Source organism: Xiphophorus couchianus, chromosome 2 (genome assembly GCF_001444195.1).
Source record: "Xiphophorus couchianus chromosome 2, X_couchianus-1.0, whole genome shotgun sequence".
Lineage (NCBI taxonomy): Eukaryota > Metazoa > Chordata > Actinopteri > Cyprinodontiformes > Poeciliidae > Xiphophorus > Xiphophorus couchianus.
The window spans coordinates 22,147,762-22,173,827 of record NC_040229.1 but is presented as its reverse complement, the minus strand read 5'-3'; the positions used below and the strand labels follow the sequence as shown (position 1 = coordinate 22,173,827).

Sequence of the window (26,066 nt, the reverse complement as noted above, 5' to 3'; positions counted from 1 at the left end):
CTTGAAACAAAGAAAACAAATTCTTAGCAATCAATTTCTTTCCAAGGAATGTTCAAGGAATTCATTAAAAAAAATATTAAGGGTAAAATATGAAAAACAGGGATATGATGGAAAAATTGCCTATTGTTTTATGATTACGTTAACCTCATTGTTATGTTATGTCTTAATGTTTAATGCAAACCAATTCATCTCTTTTCCTTGCAGCTGCAGAAAACCATGTCTGGCAAATAACCTCAGATACACCTTCATTAGAGATCATTAGGTCATTAGAGATAAAGACGTAACATAAACCATAACTCAGTATTTAAGAGTCATTAGACTTTAGCACGTAATAAAATATTCAATTCCACCATCAAATGTTCCTCTGCATCTAAAGATTTTCACTTTGCAATAGCAGAAAGTTGTATTACGGTACTTAGAGACTTTTCAAACCTACATGGAGATGTTTGGCCAGAACACAAAGCAGAGAAAACCAAACAGAATAATCAGCAAAAAAAAAAAAAAACTAACAGAAACTGTAAAGCACACTGTTGGAGGGCTGATGATGTGGGGTTATTTTGCGACCGTAGAACCTTAAACTCACTGAGTCGACCATGAACTCCTCTGCAGCACCACTGATATTGGAGAAGCCATTTGTCCGGCAGCTCAAGCTCACCTCAAACTGGGACAACAGTGGTGAAATTACAACAGAATGACAAAAACAAAAGAATCAAGGTATTGAAATTCTCCTATCAAAGTCCAGATGTCAACCTGATGAGATGCTGTTGTGTGCAGAGACAAAAGTCAATAAACCTTGATGAACTGAATCAATGCTGGAAAGAAAAATAGAAACCGTGATGTCAAGGTATGATTTATTGCTGATGAAAGTGGTTCTATGAGATCTTGAACAACAGGTTGAACAGTTTATCCACCATGGCCCCATATCTACATTTATGGTCAAACTCATGTGCTCTCTGAATATGAGAGTCATTTGTCTTAAAATAGTCACTCACTCTTGGAGTTAAATATATATACTTGCATGACAATGAACTAAAAAGTTAATCATTGAACACAATGACATTTTGTTAAACTAGAAGTTCATAAACATGACAGCTCTATACTAAATGAGTCCAAAAGGGTTTCTTTATTCCTATTTATTGCAGCAAGTGAAGGATTTTTAGACCTTAGTCATGTTAGTCATAATAACTAACATCAGACTGTGGTCAAATTGAAGAATGATAGGATCAGACTAGAGAACCTGGATAAAAGTAATATAGGTGTGTACAAACAACACAACTGTAGAAGCATGTTTGCACGTTCATACTTGGGTGTGACAGCAGAATGTATCCAACGTGAGATCATTGTGGAAATAACAGGACAAAGGTTCCCACTTTGAAGAGTTTTATAATGATGAAACAGCTGTATTTTTTTATGATTGGTTCTCACTAACACAGAACAAGTCACCAAACTGATTTATTTACAACTAAAGAGAAAAAACACCTTCACCAACAAGCTTTAAGAAGCTTAAACTTTAAAATCAGCCTAAGATCATTTAATATCATTTTTAGACTTGAGTTTCATGATATAACCAACTATAGAGTAAACTACTAAGCATATTACTAAACAAATTAAGAATACTCAATGACTAAAAAGAAAACAACAGCCACACACTAAGTTTTTAGTCATTTCCTTCCACAACAAATAAAATTTAACAATGACATCAGCATCAGGAGGAAAAATCAGGCCACATGTCAAGGATGGACGCTCACACAGCAGATGACTGACTAACTTCTCTACTGCTTGGTTTCAGTCACACATATCGCACATCTACACATGCTGATCTTTTTGCACCACAACGCTTACTCTCTATTGCTGAAACGCCTCAACATTAAAGTTCCTCTACCATAATTTATCGTGTCAAAGTAACATCTTGGGCGAAAACTATTCAATGTTTCATTAAGGGAGTCAACACATTTTAGAATTAGAGGTTGATAATCAAAGATTTTCTGCTTTTTCTTTAAACTCCATAAATTTAGGTGCTGCTATTGATGTGCATTTCTCAATCTGGATCCCCAGAGTACTCTCGTCTGTATGCTTTAGATGTTTAACAGTTCAGACACACCTGATTCAAAGGAATGAATTACCTCAGCAGCTTGTTATTGGGTTCTGCACAGCTCTGTTTGCTTTCCGGTTCAGGGTTTTGGAAAACCATTTCCAGGCAAACCCTACTGAAAACCAGAATCCAGAACAGGTCAACCAACTAAAGTTAGAGTTGCTGTAGGCCTTGCCTGCTTAAACTTTTCTTGGTTTCCACATCACCTTTAGTTGTGTTATTAGTGAGGTCTCTTTTCAACAACTGGCTAATAATTTTAATTCAGCTTTCCCGGTTGAGGGAAACTAGCATGACTACCATATTTGTGTTTTGACTGAATCAACTAACTGATGGAGGTTATACAAGTCTGAGGACATGCATCCTGTATCTGTTTTTTATAGGTAAGGCTTAAATGGAATATGTGGATTACTATATTAATAGCAGGTTTATATTATAGATGGAGCTGCAGAATCTAATAAAATGCTGCCATTATCAAATTAGTGATCGTTAATTACTGGTTTAAGTGACTCCAGCAGTGACAGGCTATTGAATTTCATGCAGTCATGCATCTTCTAGATAAATAAATGGATATTGTCTGGAAACTAAAAAGGTTTCTACATTTAATTTTTGCATACTTATCCAAAATGAAGAGACATAAAATTCCACACTTTTAAGAAAGAAAAGGAACCCTAAAGGTTCCAAATAAAGACTTCTTTATTTTACCGTATTTGTCTTTATTCTGAGTTGCATGTTTACGTTTGACATTTTATTTTTCAAACTTTTCCTGCTAATTCATATTTCCTGAAGCATACTTTTAAACTGAACTTGTGTATAACAAATATATGTATCCACACAGTGATATGGTTTACAGCTGTACAAGGCAGAGATCGGTTATAAATAATAATGACAAACATTCATTGTTGTCCATTGTTAAAAACAAAAACAAAATCTTGAGTCAAGCTCTCCAACAGCACATAATTTATGAATGACAAACGCAAACAAGGCCTAAGTTGTGCAAAGCTAGCATGCAAAACTCAAAAATAATCCCTCGTGTTTGGTTTCAGTTCACTATATATATATATGTCTGAGTTGCTTAACAAGAGATGGGAGATGCAGCCAAAAACAAATGATGGAAGGCAAAGAGAGTGAGGGTGACGACACAAGAATGGACAAGTGTTTGTAGATAAGAAACTGGCCTTTCCGAGACTGAAAGAACCCGTCGAACCTGTGTGACAAGGACTCAGGATTTCACATATTTTTGTGGCCCCTCTCTATGTGCCTGATCTGAGCATGTGCAACAATCAGAGGCGCTCTGTAGCAGCGAACATGCGAACAAGGTGTCGCGTTACCACACACAAGCACACAGAGCCAAATTGCAACAAAACACACTGCGAATCCACTTAGTGTGTTTGCTTTGTGAGCGTTACATCTCCTAAAGAGAAGAAATTACTGCCAGACATCCACCTACCATTCTCCTGGATGAAATCAAGGTTCATTGTAGAGGTAAAATAAATCATTAATGAACTTTATAGAGGAATCCTGTTTTAGAGCTGCATGCAGAGGGCTAAGATAAATATAAACTGTAAGCTGCATCTCAAATTAGTGCGGATGAGTTTGTATGCATTGTGGAAATACATATTTAGCAATAAAAAAAATGGAAGAAGAGCAGATGTCTGAGTTTCAGAAAGGCAAAAAGAAAAAGTTAAAGTGGTTTTCTACCATAGTAAAAAAAAATTAAGGAAGAGGCTCTTTGTTAATGAGTAACTTTCTGGGTAACTAAACATCCCATTATGAGGTCATATTCTTTTAATTATTAGACTTTTCACCTTATTATTCTCACATGACGTTGAAAAGTTTAACAAATGACATTGAACCATTTTCCTCAATTTTCTAACATTTTAAAGTAATTTTAACAATTAAGATGCAGAAAAATTAAAGTGCAAAGAATTCCTTAGGACTTGCATTATTTTTGTCAAGGGGCAGTAAGATGCTTACACAATCTGTCGTTCTCTGCATCAATACAAAGAAAATAAAACAGAACACAAATATTACTAACATATTTCTGCACCAATTCTTTTTAATATGCATTAATGAATTATGATAAAGTACAAAGTAACCTGATTAAATTGGTAATTAGGTAACATTGGTCATTTATAAGTTGATGCATTCATACTAATGTCACTTAGGATGGCTTCACAGTCATCCATCAGCCAATGATTCATTTGAAACAAAATCATTTCTCCTCCTTAGTTAAATTGCTAAAGTACATCTGCAGCCCTTAACATAAACAAATGTTATGGTTTGTTATGATTTTAAAGCGGTTGTAGTTGACCACATCTCAACTATAAAACTGTTAAACCTGTTAAACTGAAGACAGTTTAGGGATGTAAAAACATCACCGTTGTCTTTGTCCTGTCTACACATACAGTCTGATGCATGTGTGTAATAGAATATAACTAACACAGAGAGATAATGACAACAGCCTGACGGGTCAGTACAGCCAAGTGTTATAAAAGACAATGCCCTCGTCTTCCAGAGACGAGTATAACTAAATAGTTTCTCCTGCCTTTTGTGGGATCTCGTCGTTTGGGTGTGGCTGACTGCTTCACTTTAGCATGTGTGCCAAACTGTTTGCTTGTTTGCAGAAACATTTGTCCAACAAAATGCACAAAAGCCCTGTGTTAAAAAAAAAATACAGCTTTTGTCCTATTCAAAGTAACCCATAGAGTAAAAAACTACATTAAGAAATCAAGTTGTTTATTTAGCGTTTCAGTAAGATTTGTAGCTTGTTTTTGTTGTCCATTTTTAAAATCTTATGGCTGCTTTTGTATTTTGATGGTAAACAAAAGGGGAAAAAAACTACACAAGTGTAATTATAGGACCAGTTAAGTGCAACACCAACAAAAACAAAAAGGTTTTTCAATGAAAATCTCAAAAATTTGAGATCGAGATGATTTGTTGATTGTACATTGTCTGCTTCAAAAAGGTCAATACATCATAAGGCTCAAATACCTACAAGAGTAGGACAACAGAAAACCAGTATTGAATAAAATTTTAAACAAATATCACATCTGGATTTATTTTGCAGTGAAATCAAACAGTCACATCTGGTATCAGTATTAGTCCATTTATTAAACTCCTCCACATATATTCCCTCCCGCCCTCCTCCCTGCTGAACCTTGCCCTCTCGCTACTTTTCAGGTGTAATCGTAGCGATGAGCGGAGCCACTTGAGGCCTCCACCTGAGCACTAATTGCAGTGTCTCTATAGCAGCAAGGGTAAACAATATCCCAAGTAATGCATCACCACGGTGATAAGCAGCTCTCAGGAGTTGTAAAAGAGGCAGTCCGCCCGAATGGTTTGTTGGGAAAAACTGATGACGCATGAGTTGGATCCGAGAACCTGGGACAATCTGTGCTTCGCTGTGGCCTCAATTAATAGTCATTGTTAGATTAATTGCCAGCATGAATTATATTTATGTTGACAAAAGTAACAGTTAAAAATACATAATCTGTGTTTGAGATTAATCATCTAGTTTTTAAAATATTGGTGTAATTCTTTAAAGCTATTAAACTTAAAGTCAAATTGTTTGCTTTACAAAAACACTTTTAGCCAAAGTTAAACCCTTCAGTTTATATTTTAAGTGGTTTCGATTTACAGTTTTGCAGGATTTATCAAAGTCTTTAAAGTTCTTCTTTTGTCTTTGCCCCCTGGTACTTGATCATTTTTGGATAGTTTTTTGCTGATGTCACTAAAATCAGAAGGATAAAAACTGTGTTATAACACATGGACAGCAAAACCTATTTTTAAATCTATATTTAGACATCTTGTTACCACCAACCTCCCACAAAGACCCACATCGTTTCCATTTTTTAACTGAACCCATAAACCATATTGTTGACAGACAAAAAAAGGATATTAGCTCCAACAAGATGACTCCCATAGAGCTACTAATTGAAAGTCTCTTTATTATAACTGATACTTCTTAGGCCTTTTAATTATTAACTTGTCATTTAAAAAATAAAAATAAAAAAATTGGACAGAAAACAAACAAACAAGAAAAACAGCCATCAAGGTCCAAAGACCTGATCAAAAAACATTGAAAATATTAGTAGGAGGTTGGAAGGAAAACATAAAGCAGTGTGTGGGCTGGCTAAAACGTTTGTACCAGCAGCAGATGAAGCGACTAATCGACACTCATACAGTGTTCTGTGCAAAACACTGTCACATGTCCACATGTATTATGATGGTGATATCGTAAGACTTTCTTGATGGTGGTCTAACTCATGTGGTTATAATGAGGCTTGTAGATCACCCAAGTCTTCATCTAGAACACAGATTTACCCAACCACATGCTCTTAAAAAAAAACCATCCGCCTCTTTCTGACTACTACCTTGTTTCCATGTTGTAATATTTAGCACTATTCTAAATCTGTTCAACTTTGACCCATTTTTTACGGGATTGTTTTTTGGGGGTTTTTTAACCAAAGTGTCTGTTCCTTCCTCCCCGTCTTCCTTGCGCCCTCATACAGAAGACAATCCCATCATTGAGTGGAGAACGAGCCATGTCAATAAAAAAATCTACATTCCTGCGCTCCACCAGCCTGACCCACTCGCCCCGCAGCATTCCATCCACAAACACTTATTAGAACCCGGCATCATGCTCAGCCCTGGACTGCACCAATTCAGCTTTGCTGTATTCCTACTGTTTGTTTCCCTGAACATTCAGAAAGCCTTCAAAGTGCTCTATCCAACGTCTTTTCTACTCCACATGAACAGATTCTGCTGGTCTCCATACCGTTCCCATTGTTCTTTCATTCATTTGTTCAATTCAACAATGCGCCTACTATCCTGCCAAGCTCACACCCGTGTGGCTACATTGTGACCCTTGACCCTTAGATTTGTTTACATTTTAACTCGATGATAGTGAGAAAGAAATGGTGACAAGCTTTCCAGGTGGAACAAAAATGAGTCAGATATTTGAGCATTTCTGATATTGGTAGGCAGAGCGGCTTTGATTCCAGATAAAGCCAGAGATAGCAGCAAAGAGCAAACAAAGGTGCACCTGGATATTGCGAAAATGTTGGTCTTTAACAGATTCTTTTTTTTAATCTACCCTCAAGAGTGCAAAAACAAGATTAAACATTTTACTTTAAACAAAAATGAAGCCAAATAAGAAAGATCAGTGACTTGGTGACTTTAAAGTGCCCAGCGCTGTAGATTATACCCAGATATCTTTTGTCTCATTTGTTCAAAGGACAATTATTATCATTCCTTCAAATACAACTTTTACAGGACTCCTATTAGAGATAAGATGCTTTCTCCTTCCACTTATCCAAGCAAGATTTTTTAAAACTTTTTGTAATCGTCTTGTCATCAACATTTAACATATTGAGGTTCAGTCTGAAATGGCCTGTGACCTCCGCTCCTGGTGAGATGTGGAGACGTTTTAAGTGTTTTCCGAAAAATATTTCAGGACGTAAACGGGTCGACTAAGTTGTTTGGAAATGGACTCCTAACCCTTCCCAGATTGATAGGTAGCAACATTTTCTTAAGGTGATTGCTGTTGTCGTTTTAAATAAAGCTAAGTAACAAAACAAACTTTCAGATCAGTAAAGTTGAGGAATAAAAATTTTGTTTTTGGGAAAACGCCTTCTCTCCTTCTCCAAATTGGATCAAGTTGTGGTTTTACTTTCCCCTCAGACTAACTAGTTCCCAGCACCGGTTCTGAACAGAAGCCATGTATCGCTGACCAGTTCAAGCTGTTGAGGGTCTAAACAGCCTTCTGTTTGATTGCAAAACTGCTCCTAAACACACATGCATGCACATGTTGACATAGTCATAGACACAAGCAGCTACAAGGGTTCTGCTCCAGCAGATTGAGCTTTAAACTGGACCATCCACACTGACATCTTAAAGGTCAGGAGATCAATTCTGTCTCCAACCAGACAAATCCTGTAACTAGAATGGAGATAATCTAAAAACTACTTGTAATTAATGATTCCCTGACTCTTTGTCAGCCAAACATTCTACTAAAAAAGAAAACACAATTCATCCAGACAATGACAAACAATGACAAATTTGTATTCTGATTTGAAAGCTAGCTTGCTTAAAATAGTGTGGGGAAAGGCTGATGACACATTTTCTCTTTTACTGCCAAGAGGTCAGAATTTCAGATCACAATTTCTCCTGAAAGTGTTTCCAGAGCATTTAAATGACAGAGCAGGAAAGGAGCAACCTGATTTCAATGAAATGCAAAATACATTTAATCAGTAATCAACTCCTGTACCCAGCAAGATCCTGCATCCACATTATTCACAACAGCTTTAACCATGTACCAACATGTAGCCTGATAAGGAAAGGTTTCTTATTTGTTGTTTATAAGTGTTACTTTATCAAACTTACATTAGGTCTGCAAACCAGGGAAACAATTCATCTTAATGAACTGATTAAAATTATTGTTAACTAACTTAGTCAAATCAATCATTAACATTAGTACACACTCAAAGGCCATTTGCTGAATGAACAACTTAAAATAGTAATGAATTGTACAAAATATACACATTTAAGCAGAAAGAACTGAGCTTTTCACATGTTGATGTTGGAAGTATTTTTTTAGCTGCAGATGAATCTTTTGCTACAAATGACCAAGCATTCACTAATGGAAGGCTATGTTATAGCATTTTAGGCAATACAATAAAATATAATGCTTATTTTCTAACTCCAAAAACTTATTATTTTGGTGGGGTGGGAGGTTTGCATCTTTTAATGCATTTCAAATATTGTATAAAAAGGGCCTAAGTGGTTAAATGCAAAATCTTCTGGATGGGCCATTTTTTGACAGATTAATCATCAGCATAATCGATAGTCAATTACTTATATAATCACAATTGTCCAACAACAAGCTGGTGCAAAAGTTTTTGAAGTTTCTCAAACAAATTTGCTGTTTTAGCTCATTATTCAGACTTGATTTCTTATTTAATTTTTTTAATCGTTTGGTTTGTTTCCCCTCCTCCAAACACCTGCAACAATTTGTTTTTATTACATCTCAGAACATGGTGAATAAGACCATCTATTCCCATTTATTAGAGTAGATATTTAACTCCCACCAAGGTCAAAAGGAAGATTATATTCTTTATGGAATCCATCTCTATAAATTTTGGCAAATCACTAACTAAAGTCACGCTCGATGTGGCTGATCAATAACTTGAAATAGCTGCTCTTTATTATTTGTGCAATCTGAAATAACGTGATTATTGTCAGACACCACCTGTAAATCCAACCAGCAAAAGATATGTAGTCCCTTATGCCCTACTTTGTGCCTTTTGGTCTTTTAAATTCTTACAGCAATATAATAAATTAGATTTATCACATTTATCCTAACTGTCAACATTTCAATAAGCTAAAAATATCCACTACTCTTACATATTTGTATTTCACTGGTGAGCGTCCTCAGTTTATTCTTGTTGAACAAGCTGAAAAATAGTTGAATTTCTGCCATGAAAGTGGAACCATAAAGCAGCTATAAACCAGCACATGCTTTATTGCCCTTCCATAAGCAGAAACTGGGAGCAGTAAAAGATAAAAACCATATCTGACCAATGATGATGCATTGCTGCAAATCTTATCAATCATTTTTTCCACTGGGTTATTGATGCTTCAGTTCACTTTGAATCAGTTTTTCAGCTCCACCACATTGGAACGCAGTCAGAGTGATCTAAGCAACAGTCTTATGTAGGTGATATAACTTTAAAATAGTAATTGGATATGATTATAAATTAACATTTTGGCTTACAGTTATACGCAATATTTGTCTACAGTAATGACTACAGAAGTAAAAAGAGGACACAGTTTAATCTCAAGGACAATGTAGTCCTTCCTGCTCATTTTCCTGGCAGATCAGACAAAATGAGCAGAGCAAGTAGACCTGCCATACCTGGAAGACTATATACACATATATATTTTTTTATTATTTATTTTGGACAGACACAAAGTAAAAAGAAAAAAATAAAACAAATCACTATACCCACTGGCATGAAATTGTACATTTGTCCAAAAAGAAGCAGGTTACAAGATATTATGATTTCCTGCCCTTCTTATACTAATAACCTATAAATATTTTTATCTCCCCACACCCGATAAACTCTTACTTCAGTTTATCGGGTATTAGTTTATACCCGATACATTAGTTTATTGAGTATATCACTATTACAGGATGAAGTCTTGCTAATAACATCCTGTTTTGGAGACAACCAAGTACTCGTGGTTGGCAATGTCATTTTAGCATAATCAGAATAACAGGAAGAGACATCAGATTAGGAAATATACCTGCCAAATATAGAATAGACTACATTCACAGTCTCAAACGCCGAAAAAGCTAACGTGTCATAGTTAATCAGACTACAGTCCGATGCAGGAATAGGGTGGATAAGGAGAAGATCATTTTCCCAATCATAAAGTTTAAATAGGATGAATGAATACACAAAAAGATTGATAAAAGCTGGACTGGTTAGACATCAGAATGTATAAAGGGGTTGATTAGTTGATTGAGGCCTTAGTTGGTTGGACAGACTGATGGATGAAAAGGTTGTTGAGAGGACTAATGGACAAAAGGTTGGTTGGACTGAAGGACAGACATGACTGGCTACAAGGACAAGATGATAAAAGCCTGATTTAATGGTGGGATTGAATGTTGCCTGAATTAACAGACAAAGAAAGAAGGATGAAAGAATAGGAAACAAATACCACCATAAAATCCAAACTGGTTGAGGAAACTGCATCTTAAATATTTAATTATTTAGCATGTAGAATAAACTTTACCAATAAGTGTGCAATACTTAGTTGTTTTTCTATATTCATTCCGACCTGAAGAATACTTGAATCAGAGTTCAAACCATTGCATAGTAAATATAAACCATGAACACCAACTGAAAATGAAACAAATTAATCACTCAGATTAGATTTGCATCAAACTCTAAACTGAGAACATTTCCGAATCTTCCTTTCAGTACAAATCCCTTGTACAAAGATAAAAGATGGTGACGTACTCGTCTGCAGATAAAGGTCTGCCGTCATTCAGGTTTATCTTTTAGTTGGCCAGATTGCTCAATAACTGATCAGAACTAAAATACAATTGAATCTGTAAGTTCAATATAAAACTACGAAGGGTTATTAGTTGTATTTCGTATTCTGTAGTCCTGATTATTGATGGCATCTTTATTTCAAGGTTATTGGGGGAATGACACTTAGGCCAAAGCCTCCCTATATGCCCCAAACTGGTGTAAGTCACTGACCCCAGTGTTGACTTCTCTCCAAACAGAAAACCTTTTGAAGTAATGGAATCAATTACATCAGAAACGGGAAAAAAAAGTCTCAACCCAGTCACAGTGAGAAGGTGTGAAAATGCATGCAGTGCGACTTTGACACATTCTCTGTTTCACCAACAAACTGAAAGTTGATTAACTGAAACAAGAGCAGGCCAAAAATCATTTCCATATACAGTACAGACCAAAAGTTTGGACACACTTTTTAATTCAATGAGTTTCCTTTATTTTCATGACTATTGACATTGTAGATTCACACTGAAGGCATCAAAACTATGAATAACACATGTGGAAATATGCACTAAACAAAAAAAGTGTAAAACAACTGAAAATACCCCTTATATTCTAGTTTCTTTAAAGTAGCAACCTTTTGCTGTGATTACTGCTTTGTACACACTCTGCATTTTCTTGATGAGCTTCAAGAGGTCGTCACCTGAAATGGTTTTCACTTCATAGGTGTGCCCTGTCAGGTTAATAAGTGGGATTTATTGCCTTATAAATAGTGATGAAAATAAAGAAAACCCATTTTAATTAGAAAGGTGTGTCCAAACTTTTGGTCTGTACTGTATGTCGTACCTGAAGCCTGGAGGATATTCTTATTTTGGTGGAACTTTCTGTCCTTAGATGCAGCCTGGATAGATTAGTAAGTGGGCAAACATGTAAATATGCACTCTCTCACCAAGAGATTTATGCAAAACTGTCCACAGAGACTAACACACACACACACACACACACACAGGAATACTAAAAGCAAAAATTGGTTGAGTTGATGCCACAGCAAGAGGAGCAAACTTTCCACTTTCTCCACCAAACTCCCCCGACCGCCACATTTCAAATCCCCCTCTAATGGGACAAGACAAACCAGTTTCTTCTCCTTTCTTCTCACTCGCCTGAATCATTCATTGACACCGAGGCCCTCCACACCCACGCAACACCAAGCGCACGGGTCCGCCATGTCACCTGCGTGCCCCTCCTCCACACGGGAATTACACAACCACTGAACCTGCCTTGAGCTTTTCTTCATTCCCTCCCCTACAATCGGTACAGTCCAGGAGGAGGAGAGCAGGGAGTTTCTTCTGTTAGGACGACAGAAAACGCCCAGTAAAGTCAAGAGAATCAACTTTATGACAGTTGCTTACAAATCCTAAATTAAATGCAACTCATTAAAAACATTTTGCACACAAATACAGAACAAGACCTGCTGCTCCAAAATAAAGAGGTAAAAAAAAACATCTTCTAAATTATGATATTGGATCAGAAGGTTGCTGAAAAAATCTGAGGGAAAACTACTACAAGCAGTGTTTTGTATTTCAATTTCCATTACAGTAAAATACCTTCACAAAATTGCTCATATTTTCTGTATGGCTTTTGGTTTTCAATGAAAATGACTACAAATACAGACATTAAATGACAAAAACAATCATGAGGGGGGAAAAAAATTAAAAATCACTGATTTCACAGATGTAGCAGAGACATCTTGGAAGGGAAGTAAAACAAACAAACAAAGAATATTGCTAAAAAAACACACACAAGAAATGTGTGTGTTTTTTGTGTGTGTTCACAATAAATACAATGGGTCATTTTCAGTCATACTGGAAATTTGAGTGGAAGAGAAAACAGATAGGAAAAAAGTGCACAATGAGCAGGAATAAATGGAGTGTAAATAGGGCTGTGAAGCAAAGACAACCTGATTATCAGGGGGAGATAATCAGAGCCACCATAGAAAAATGTTCCCAGGACATAAGGCTACAACTGTTGTATTGTTTTAGTTAAGCCACTTCAGGGACAAATTCAGAACCGTCTTACCTGGGGTAAGAAGAAAAAAAAAACTTGCCTGTTGCTCTTTAGAACAAAGTCCTCTATTTAGTCAATTTTACATTTGATTTGGAAATCAATTTCTCAGTGTCTGGAGGAGGAGGGGCGCACAATCCAAGCGGTTCCACTGAAAGCTCATGATAATTGGGGAAATTATGTTATCTGCTTGTTTTGTTCCTCTAGGTTTTATCAAGTCCAAAGTCAGCGCAGTTGCCAACCAGGAAACTTTAAACAAGCTTTATGGAGATTTTCATATTTTCCAGCAGGACCTCACATGTGCCCACACTGCCAAGGTGTAATGAACAGCAGTGAGTAAACCAGTTTCACCAATGGGGTATTGTCAAGAGGGAGTTCAGACACACCCGACCCAACAATACAGACAAGTTGAAAGACCCTATTAAAGCAGGATGGGCTACTTTAACACCTGAGCAGGGTCACAGGCTGATCACCTCCATACATTGAGCAGGTTAAAGTTAGAGAGACATTTGAACAGAAAGAGTGGAGTCACCTGTCAAATACACTCGAAACTTCCAAGCAGCAATAAATAAAGCTGTGTTTGCTACATGGTGGGGGGAGACAACAGATTTTCTGAAATAAATAATTTTTCTTATGAGTAGGGAAAAACAACTTCCACCTTATTGTTTGAAAGTCAGGCATCCCAATCTTGACAGATTTTTAAGCCATTAAAGATGCTGAATTCTTCGTGTTTCAAGTAGCAGAGATGAGGATTAGGATGAAAGCAACAGGTGGGGCCAGTTAACGAGCGTTTTACCTGTACCTCTTCTGCGCCGCTTTCCCGGTCCAGCTCCCCGATATAGTACTGCTCCAACCAACGCCGGGCATTCGGCGAGTGCCGGTGCGGGGGTCCCTCCATCACCTGGGTGAGGTCCTTCCCTGCGCGGCTCCGTATCAGAGCTTCGCCGCCCGGGTGCATCCGCAGGAAGGCGGTTACGTCGTAGACTCTGGTCCCCAGCAGCACCCAGCATGAATCCTTGGTGCTGTGGCGGGCCACCTCCCTCTCGGTGAAGAACCGGGGGGACGTGGACGGAGACATCCTGAGTGTGGGGTGAGGGCGTGTGTGTATGTGTGTGTGAAGGGTCCGAAAGAACAGAAAAAATTGAACTGATGGCACCTCCTCTGAGGACCTGACACCTGACGTTCACTGAGTCTTCGCACGCGGAGTCTCAAAATGACAAGAGGCGCAAGAGGCGGGGTGTTGGAGGCGTGTACGAAAAAGAAATTAAGTTTAACTAAGTCATGGATAACATTACGAACACGTGTGTAGGAACAGCCTTACACACCTAACTCACTCACATATGCTGTTGCTATTTGTTTTAAACTATTGCCTATTTTAATAGTGATGAAACACATTTAAGCATGATCCAGGAAGCACAAAGTTCCGTAAATGCAGCATCAGATTTAGTGGCACCTGTTGTTTTGAGATGGGTGAAGAGCAAAAACCAACGATGATACTTTATATATATATTCACTGATATTTTTTATAGGATGACAAATTAACACACCTCACTTATCCACACTTTTGTGTAACATGGGCGGCAACTGGAAAGTGACACAAGTCGTTCGTAGCGTCATGTCATCATTTCCTCATCAATAAAAGCGAGTGCCATCACGTCACCAGGAGTTATCATGTTTTTCTTATATATATATAGACAACTATTTATCCTGACGTAAAAACATATCGGTGGCGTACCGATGAGCTTTGCTATTTTTATTTGCTGTCGGAAATACGCCGTTTATTAAAATTAAGTCGCAACTCAAATATTGTTTATATATTGGCCTTCTATTAGAATAAACTACTTTAATCTATGTTACATTCGTAAGTATAAGTAACCCAGGAAAAGAAGCAGCTTAAACAGCAGTTAATTAGAACAGATGTGTATATATATATATATGAATATGAATATATATATATTCATATATATATATAATAAAGTTCTGAAATAAGCTACATTTCCAGGATTTTTTTGAAGGCGATATTGACAGAAGAGACTGTTCAAGGGCGACATCTAGTGTCTTAATAGGACCATCGATCGTTAAAGTCACGGTTAAAACAATGTTAAACAATAGTAACAATTTAACTGTGAATATTAATGCTTAAAACATAAGAGCTGGGAAGATCTCACCCTAAGATTAAGTTGACAAGTATTGTTATCTGCAGCTTGTCTCTAGCTGAAAGGCAGCGGTCAGGAAGGACAACTCTGTCCTCGGATGCCTCCTCAAGTGCTGCTGGTGGGAGACAAAATAACTGGCAAAAATAACATCACTGTTGGACAATGTCTCCCACCTCATGCATAAAGTTATTGGTAAACTGGAGACAAGTGACAAGCTGCTGCATGCTAGGTGCACATACGTTTTAAGTTATAAGATATTATAACAAGTTAAAGGCATTGAGAGAAAGACTGAAGAACGCCATCTTATGAAGAATTAAATAAAAAACATGACACCATGAATTAGGTTTATAAGGCTGCATCTTAGAACAATAATACTTACTTAGCAGTAGCATGAAAAAAGAAAATGAAAAGAAACAAGGTGTTTTAATGGCCAAGTCCAGATGTCAGTCTATTTATTCTGTTTAGAGCTGCATGTTGAAATTGATTTACTTACACAGGACATTTTTAGGAAAAGTAACTGCAAGTGATTTCCACAAAATAGAACAATTCAACCATATGTAAAGAAAATACTTTATAAGATCTGCCACAAATGGAAAAGGTAATAAGAGACAAGAAAAGTTCATTAACAAAACAGTGGAACTGTTGCCTTTTGCCACTCATGGTAAATTTTACTAGGTGACCTTGACATAAGGAGGAGGAGTCAATATATGAGTGAGGCTACAGGCTGCTGGCAGAGATATATGTTTATAAGATAGCTTTTAAAACAGCTGTGTGCTTAAACATCTGTTTCTCTTAGGTGACCCAGACACTTGTCTGTTTGTTCTGTCAATAAAATGTGTAAAAACATAATTTATTATAACAAACAGAGATGAATTCTGTTCTTGTTTTGTATGTGTGAAATTCATCACAGTTAGATGATCTAGGTTTCTTTACTTGCTTTTAGGGAACTGGTCGCAAATTCTTAGTGAATTTAAGATCCGGGGATTTTCTCAAAATCCAAAATGTAAATGTCCTGATCTTTGAACCGCTTCATTCTTACTTCTATATCCTCACATGGTCCTCCACCATGTTAGAAAATAAAAACTGTTCATCCAATTGTGCCTGGGTTGTCACTTACTAAAAACAGTAGGTGGCAGCGCAGGACCAGAATAACACACGAGTAAAGACTTTTGTATGTCCACAGTCCACACACAAAAACACATTTTCTATCACTCATCCTCTCCCACTCCCAGCTTCATCATGAACCCCAAGCTGAGTTTGGAATCCTGGACTTTCCACCATAGAGCATATCACTCACATATATGATTTTGTATTATTTTATGTTACATATTCCTGAAGTTAGGTACGGACGTAATTTCAATTCTTCCTAACACCAGAATCACCCCTGAGACTATAAAAATTATTTTTTTGAGTTTGTCTCTGTAAATAAAGTTAAGAAAAAAAATTTTTTTTTACATTTATTACGCACATGTTCATTAGTGCTTTCTCTACCAGCCATGACCTTTTTTCCTCTTTTCATGTACTATTTCCACAACCACGCCACAAGTTTTCAAAAAATTGCCACAAAATATTCTTTGAAATTTAGACTTCTCAAGCAAACTCAAAATTAATTCCATATAAACTCTGTGCCTTTCTTGTTTTCAGAGTTTTCAATGTATTTCTCATTGGTTTATGGTGCAGGTGTCAAACTCCAGTCCTCAAGGGCTGCAGTCCTGCAGTTTTTAGATGTGCCACAGGTACAAAACACTGGAATGAAACGGCTTAATTAGATACGTTCTCCAGAGCCTTGCTAATGACCTAATTATTCTATTCAGGTGTGGTGCAGCAAAGGCACATCTAAAAGTTGCAGGACAGCGGCCCTTGAGGGCTGGAGTTTGAGACCCCTGATGGATTCAAGGCAGAGGGTTCCATATTTACCAATTTATTTTTATTCCAGAAGGCTTTCTTTTGGAGCTCCATGGAAGTGCATGGTAATACTGTCCTGGTTGTTTGTCCCGTGTGTCTTTGTGTTGCCTGAATGAACCAGGCTGTTATCCGCATCTCACCCAATGACAGCTGGAGATAGGCACCAACAACACTGCAAGAAATAACCACTATTTATTTCTTGCAGGACAATGCCTCAACAAGATCCAGACTAAAACAGACACCAAAACACCAGCAGAAACTCTCATGTTCAATTGATGGTTATAATTTTTACCTTTAAAAAGAAATTTCAGTTGTGTTCGGATTATATGTGATTGCAAAACAGCATATAATGTTCACATCAAAGGAGAAAGATGCATGATTTAAAAATCATTTTATGAATAAAAATCTGAAAATGTGCCATGAATTTGATTTCAGACTACTTCTCTCTGTTACCCCTAAATAAAATCCGTCTTTTCTTAGCAGTCATGTTATTTGTAAATGTAGTCCAGCTGTGTGTAATTTTGTGTCTGTGTAAATACAATGTCAATGTCAAATGTATTTATATAGCACTTTAAAACAGGCATAAAACTGCACCAAAGTGCTGTACAAGAATGACAATAATATTCTTGTACAAGTGATCTGGAAGTTTGTTTGAGAACATTAGTGAACAAACAGCAAAAAAAACAAGGAACACAACTAACATGTCAGTGATAAACTTGTGTTTAAAGCAGGGTTAGTTAGATGATAAAACAAAATCCCCTGGAGGAGCAAAATCAGTCGACTGGACAACTGTTACCTGCACATAAATCTGGTCTTTATGGATGCAGGGTTAAACGAAATCCTTTGTTAAAAATGAAAGCTTCATGCTGTAAGTTACCGCAAGCCGTGTCACACAGCAGATGTGAAAACGTAACTTTTTAGCCTGTTCACAAAATACTGCACTTCACCTCTGACGTTGTTTGCGGCATGGTCACACAACAAACAACATCCATAATTAATTCCTCCTCTTTGTAGCTGCAGTTTTACATGGCCAAAAATGGGCTGACAGGGGTCTGTCATTTTCCGACAGCAGCATATCAGATTGCCCCGATTGGCGGAATGAAACGCAGCGAAGCGTCCATCCCATTGTCCAGAATCACTTTGTGTCATGCTGTGTGACACTTGGTTTGTTTCTGTCCCATTAAAGAGTTCAACAGATTTCTACATGTTTATTCTTCCAATGATCACCTGCTACTGCATACTTTGTCTGCGTATCTTTTGGTGCAGTCATTGTTTCTACAGTTTTTGATTTTTTTTACTCTTTAACCTGGTCACCCCACCTACTGTACATGATTGTTCTTGTTTTTCCCAGTATTACAGCAGCTTCTAAATATACCAGGCACAACAAAAAGACTCCTTAATAATAAACCATGTTAGTGTTCTTGTAATCTGAGTCTGTCAGGTATGCGTGTGTGTGTGTGTGTTTTCGTATTGAGAGTAACCTAACTGAGGTGATGCCAGATGTGGGAGGAGAGACATTTTAGTTTCTCAGCAGCGATTGGTCTGGTTTAAGGCCTGGTCATCTCGACATCTATAAGATGGGAACACGTTGCAAGCTGATGGTCGTTTCTCATCAGCTTGCTGGATCAACACACATCCATGGCTGCTGTTGTTCCTGTGAGTATCGATTTGTATGTAGCTACAAAGAAATAAATATGGATTGTCAATCATTTGTAAACTCTAACTACTATAACTAACTAGCTTCTATAAGTTTTTTATGAAGTTTTTAACATGATCTGGATGCTATTTCACTCTTTTTGTCCCCAGATGCACCTCAAAATTGCGAACAGTTGAGGATAAACAAACAAACAAAAAAAGAACTGTGAGATCTAAAATGCTATCTGAGGCAGGATAAACAGTATTTGACAGCTATGTAGCTGAGAAATAATAATAAAAAAAGATTATTACTGTATGTCAGGCTGGCTGTGCTGGTTGCCGGGAGACTGTAGACAAGTTTCAAAATTTTGCTTTTAAATTTCAAATATCTTCCTGTTAGGTTGTCAAAGAAAAGCCAAAGCATCTTTATCAGTGATGAAGCGGACAGAGAAAAAGGAGAGAGCAAGAGGAGAGGATCATAGGGTTTATCATAATATATTAATGAGTCACAGAGCTGAACAACATGTTGGACAAAAATTCAATTTTATATCAGGAAAGAGACTAAAACTCTGATCTAAAGTTGTTTCGTTGCTGTGTGTGCCAGACCAGGTCATGCCTTGAATTTAGGAGCCTTTTTAAAAAAAATCTGATTAATTTATAGGTTTGAGATAAATGACAGGGGGAAAAAAAGCAAAGCAGAAAACATTGATCTGAAAATAGTCAAAACTATGACTAGCAATAAGTAAAATAAGAAAAAGCAGCCAAAGTGCAAAGAAAAACTTTGAAAAACCTTGAAAAAAGAGCATATTAAAATGTAAAAAAAAAAATTAAGCTGATTAATAGGAATTAAGTTTATGCTTAAAGCGCAAACATGAACGTTTGATAACTTTTTAAATTTGTTATATGTCAGTGATACAATAAAAGTAAAGAACAAGGCCTTAAAGTGTCATCTTTCCTAAAGGCTGTAAATGAATCAGTACAGCTCTGTAGGCATATGTGTGTGTGTGTGTGTGAGTTTCAAAAAGGTAGATGCGTACACTGATGAAATGGTTGCATGCATTAGGATGTGGGTGTATCATTTGAAGTGTTAATGACATGCAGATGACCTTATCCTGTTTGGCTGCGTCAGCTACAGGTTCAATTATGCTTCAGCTGATAAACAGGTTGGGGAGATAATAGCAACAGCAGAACTTGGATGTTTATCGCTTGTTTTCCATTTTCCAATAGCGGTAAAATTATTTTATTATTGTTCTTCTATAGTAGCAGTCGCATTGAAGAACTTGAGCACACATTTTTTTGCATTTTGTTAATTCAGTCTGTAGAAACAGCAGCAGCATTAATGAAGTAGGCCCTGTATTGTATTGTATAAATAAATTCATAATTTAACTACATTTCTGTCTGATGTGGACCCTACGATTATAAGTATTTTCATTGCTTACCCATTTTAAAAATCTCTTGTTTTTGTAGACCAGGGAAATAAATATCATCACAAATCGGTTAAGCTGTTGAATTTTCTTCCAAATAAATTTAACTTAATTGAAAATTCGATAATGTCCAAATAAGCTCCCATGTTTTTATTTAATTCCTAAACATTTAAAGATGTTGGTTTTGTGTTTTCAGAAAAAAACCCAACATTGCCTCCATAGTATTATTATTGTTGTTTTTTGCATTTTAAAAGTTGAAATAGTGGCCTGGAAATTATGGCTTAAAGAGAACTACTCTACATTTGAGAACAGTATATGTACTTGAACTGGATAAAAAAAATAAACTAAATAAATCTGAAGCTTTGATTTGCACTGAAAATTTAACAGACATGAAGTAAAGTGACAAAGTTACTTCTCCACAGGAAGTAAAAATCTGCTTCATCTCACACAGTTTGCGTCCTGCTATGCCAGCGTCCAGCCCCTGCAGCTGTTTGGCAGAGGACCTGCAGGCTGCAACTACCTGTCTCTCCTCAAGTACCGGGGCCCTCGTTGTGCCCCACTGCCCCGCCTGGCCTGCCACGGCCCAAGAATGACCCTGTGGCAGATCTGCCACATGCTAAAGGTGATGAAGCAGGTCAGGAACAGAGAAGCTGCTGCAATCGCCAGGTGAGAAACGGCAAATGTGTGACACAAATGTGGAAATGTTATTATATTGAAAAACAAGTCATGAAAATACCGAAACCTCTGTTATATATGTTAAAATATTGCTACAAACATCATGATTGTTGACAAACATAATCCAGCTTGGTTAAAACATAATTTGTTGCCGTCGCTGCAGCCCAAAGCAGTTGGAATGAGCAAAGCTTGCTCCAAACACACGACATGGTCGTCCACCTAAATTGACACGCCAAGCTAGGAGATTATTAATCAACAAACCAGTTAAGTCCCCACTGCTACCTGTGGAGGAGCTGCAGAGGTTCACAGCTCAGGTGGGAGAAGAAGAGTGTTATTCATGCACTCCACAAACCTGCCCTTTATGGAACAGCCTGAAGGAGTCCCATTTAATGTATGTCCTGTTCAACACGTGGTGGTGGGATCATTCTGCTGTGGAAATTATTTTCTGGTCAGAGTTTACTGGAAACTGGATGTTGCTGAATTCAAACTGTTAATTCCTGTCCATGTCCTTTATTTTCTGTTAAATACAAAAAATACAAATACATTACGCTGAACTTGTAGTTGCTACATGACAAAAAATGCAAAAGTTTCAGGAATGTGAAAACATGAAATGCAGTAGAATATCCCAAATTTAGCTTTGTGTAACATTTTCTACTAATTTCTTGCTGTTAACTTTTTAATTATATGATTTTGAGAAGTCATAACTTTTAAGAAAGAGACATTAAGAGGTGTCTTTGTTTTTTATTAGCACTTTAATTTTAATCAGTTGAGCCCTGCAGGACTCTGGTCCTTGAGGACAGGTTTGTTCTGGTTTTCATATGATCACCCAGCCTGTTTGTGCAGGTTTTGGTAATCTGTTCATCTCAGATCACTCCCTCATTCTCTAACAGGAGCCATGGGAGTCAGCTGTTAATAATTCAGCACTTTCTTTAGTGTCTCTCTGGAGAACAAAAACTTGGTCTCACTTCCTCCTCTCGTTTCTCAGCCTCTGTGTCCGGTTTCTCTTTGTGTCCACACAGGAAGCAGGGCTCCTCATCTCAAGCCCCAGCGTCACCGGGAGTCAAGTCGGAGAGGAAATGTGCCCCCTGTTGTCTCAGGCGCAAGCGCAGCTTAAAACGAGTTAGCTGACCCACCGACTCCAGTGTTGAACCAGCAGAAACCAGTTTACCACCCACTTCTGACTGTCGAAGAGACATGGGAGATTCTCCTCATCATCAACTTTTTCAGTCTAACCTGAAAAGAGGATAACTTGAATTTGGACAGCTGGTTGTGTGTACAAATATGTTGGTGGAGGATTGAGTGGTTGCCCTTCAGGAGTGCCTGAGATGAAAGTGGAGAGCTTCTCAAAAGAAATCATTTAAACTACATTTCTGTTTTCACTTTGTCTCTACAGTCTCCATCTTTATGACAGATATAATATATTTTCTTTCTTCTGGACTTTGGTTGACTTATTCCAGTAATGATATAACATGACAACAGTGATGTCTCTATTAAAGTTAAGAAGAAAACTTCAACATGTGATTAATATAAATTTATGGCATGTTTGCCCAGTTTGAATTACAGGATAAAATAAAATTTTACATTTGTGAAATGTTAGCTGGTCTGTTTGTTTTTTCCCCACAGTATTCATACGTTTGTGCCTATATTATTGAATAAAACATGGAAAATTCAGATAAAATGGAGAATTTACTCATTCTTTATCTGACTAAAACTATAAAATGTTATTTCAAATAAAAATACATATTTTTATTTAATGAAAACCTGAAGAGACAAATGTAAGCTCGAACTAAGTGCTTGTTGAGTTGCAAATTACTGCAAAAACATTCAAATCAGATGTACATCCTACTATACAAAACTGAAAATTTGGGAATGTAACAGCCAAGCCACAACGAGGAATAAAGCAAATGAGCATTTTAAAAACAACAATATATCGGTTTTAATTCATGTTCCACCAAGCAGACTCCATAAACTGATCACACCATGCTTGGGTGCAGGTGGTGCTGGTGGAAAAATACATGGAGATGGAAATGTATTTAGGCTTGTTTTGGACTGTTGTGGTGATTATTCGAATTATTTGAAAGGGACGCTCTTCATTCACTGGGCCATCGACTCGGAGTGAATTTGCTCTTCTGCTTTCAGTCACCTGAAGTGTTTCTGGCATCTGATCAGAATCCATCATGGACACTTACCAGTCTCTGACATCGTCCTGAGAAACGTTTAGCCTAGTCCTCATGCAATCTGAGCTTTGACTAGGTCCAGGTCTTTCCATTTCTTAATTCCTGTCCAGATATTGTTGGCTGTACTGATGTGTTTTGAACTTTTTTCATGTCACAGGAACCACTTCTGTTTCAATTTTAACTTTTTTACAGTTAAAGTTTTCCTCAAGCAGCCTTTGATTCTTAAAATTCATGGCAAATTCTGTGATGGTGAGCAGGTCAAAGAACCCCCAAACAACGTCAGAATAATTACATTTTACATTTATCTGTTCAAAGAATGTTATCCAAGAAACCCTGGTCTTTATCACTCTAGCAGTGTTAAGCCTTAATGTTTTCCTTAGAGAGTAAACGTTTTCTACTAGATATACAGTATGCACTTTCATACAAACAGCAGAAAATCAAACTGCAGGCCAATGGTGACATTTTAGGGTTTTGGGGACTTCTTAAAGCATCTTACAGTCTGCACAAGACAACATGACGTTAGGATACATGTTGTGGTGAAAATGTTGTTGTCCATTTGTAAACTAATCAGATTTCTTTTTTATTTATTTTTTAAAATAATGACTTCTTTCTCTCTGAGTGGTCCTTGAGTAATATGTACACCAAACAGATGAAAGTGGCACCTTCAGGCATCTGATGATTGTGTAATTTGAAGAATGTAATAAAATTTCTCATTGTTTTAGAATTTAGCAAAAAGACATACGACTTCCTACGAGTGCCTTAATAAAAGCAACACAAAGCAACACTGGATTCTTTTAAAATTTCAAGTCAAATATCAACTCTTTGCACAGTTCTTCAAGAAATGGCCAAATAAAAACTGTGAAACATTTTGAAACATCCACATTTCTAAAGATGCATGCTGAAAAGGACCCCTAAAAGCTGAACCTATTGTTTTTGGCATTTGGAGATTAAATGTACCAAAGGAAAAGTCAGTAAGAAACGTACTTCATTTAAAACAACATAAAGCCGTGTAAGGTTAGGTGGAAACTACAGCTCAGCTTTACATTAGAACAGCAGAGAGCTGACCAATGTTTTTCTGAAGGGTATAGTATTAATTGGACTAGTCGTCTGTTGAATGTTTCATGCCTTAGGTGCATGTGAGAAGTGGATGTGTGTTTGTTTCAGAGTGAATCTGAATGTGAGCCTCAGTTTGTCCAACAGGAAGCTAAAGCTCTGGTTTCTGTACAAGCAGGAAGATGATACCTCAGAGCTGCAATCAAGAAAAACAACAACTCATTGGTGACCTGTACTGGGGTACTGTGCCACCCTGGGGAAATTTTTTTTGCAGCCCTGACATCAACCTAAATGTTTACTGTACCACTCTCAAGCAAAATTTTGAAAGTTCACTATTTGAGCTTTTTTTTTTTCCTGGCCAGAAAAATCCTCAACCTTTGCATCAATTTAATTTGCAATAATTGCAACTGTGTTGCCCTGCGACAGACTGGCGACCTGTCCAGGGTGTACCCCGCCTCCCGCCTGGAACGTAGCTGGAGATAGGCACCAGCAACCCTCCCGACCCCATTAGGGACAAGGGTGAACAGAAAATGGATGGATGGATAATTGCAACTTGATGAAGGTTTTTGGATTTGTGCTCATTGAATGGTAATAGACAAACACACCTGCAGAGAGAAAATTAATCAACTAATAACTAATCTACTGTCCAGAGTCTTATTCCTTAATCTGGGACAAACTATATGGATTTTCACAACTTTTGTTCAACACAGCAAGTCTAAACGTTGTCATAATGAAGCTGATCATGTTAATGATTTCTAAAAGCAATGTAAACATTTCTTTTTTTTATAGCTTAAATACTAGCTGACTGCACCTCTGCAGCCCTGCGACAGACTGGCGACCTGTCCAGGGTGTACCCCGCCTCTCGCCCGGAACGTAGCTGGAGATGGGCACCAGCAACCCTCCCGACCCCATTAGGGACAAGGGTGAACAGAAAATGGATGGATGGATGGATGCACCTCTGCAAACCTACACACCAGTAAAGGTAATGCTGACAAGTCACTTTGCAGGGAGCTGGCACATCTAGAACAGGGTTCAAACCGAGAGTGAGATGATACATTACAGACAAATCCCAAGCATCCAACAGTCCAGACAGTGACTGAAGCTCCTAAGACAGAAGATAAACTCTATACCCATCAGACATAATTATCAGCTTGGTTCCTACTAGGCAACCAACCAATTTAAAGAAACCGGACCAGTTCTGCTAAGAACAGTCATCAAATATCCAGGCAGTATGTCAGTAGCTTGTTTAAGGCTACAAAAAGCATTTGGTTTTTCTGCAACTTGCTGATGGACATTTAACCAGTTATTAGAGGGTGTTATTTATGAGTATACCTGAGAAATTTATAACTTGTTTTGATTAGAGAAAACTCACAATAAATAAAAACTTCCAACATTTCCTTTTATATAAAAAAAGGGGTGTTGGGAATGTTAGGTAAAAATCTGCTTTTTTGAACTCTATATCAAGTTATAATGTCTTTTGTTCATCACAAACATACCTGGAGTGTCGCTTTGATTCTTTCATTTGTTTGAGAAATCCTTAAGTCTCCCGTGGCAGACATTCAGGGGTTCCTAAATGCCTGCTCACAAATGTGCCGACTATTTACGGGAGCCTTGGAGATCCCGTCCCGCAGAGCACTCCTCCCTCACAACTCCACAAGAAGAAAGCAAATTTAAAATGGGGCTTATTAGTCCACATGTCCAATCCAAGTTTAACCAAAACAAAGAAACTGCGTGTAAGGTTGCCCCACATGGACAACCTGAACTTTTTCACCACATTTAGACATTCTGTAAACAAATAAATCTTCATCTTTTTAACAAATTATTGCCCAAGAGGAATAAAACCACTTACAACATAA

The 26,066-nt window shown here is 37.3% G+C and overlaps 1 protein-coding gene across 2 annotated transcripts in view; it reads right to left on the bottom strand.

Annotated features, from left to right (window-relative positions):
- Positions 1-14,396, bottom strand: part of fa2h (fatty acid 2-hydroxylase) — a 40,710-nt gene extending 26,314 nt beyond the window's left edge. The window contains exon 1 of one of the 2 annotated variants that reach the window (XM_027999058.1): positions 13,982-14,396. In XM_027999058.1, coding sequence (XP_027854859.1) covers positions 13,982-14,263 — 282 coding nt within the window. In that variant the 5' untranslated portion in view covers positions 14,264-14,396. The remainder of the gene's footprint in view (positions 1-13,981) is intronic. The other variant, XM_027999066.1, reaches the window with a different exon arrangement.
- Positions 14,397-26,066: the final 11,670 nt, after the last annotated feature.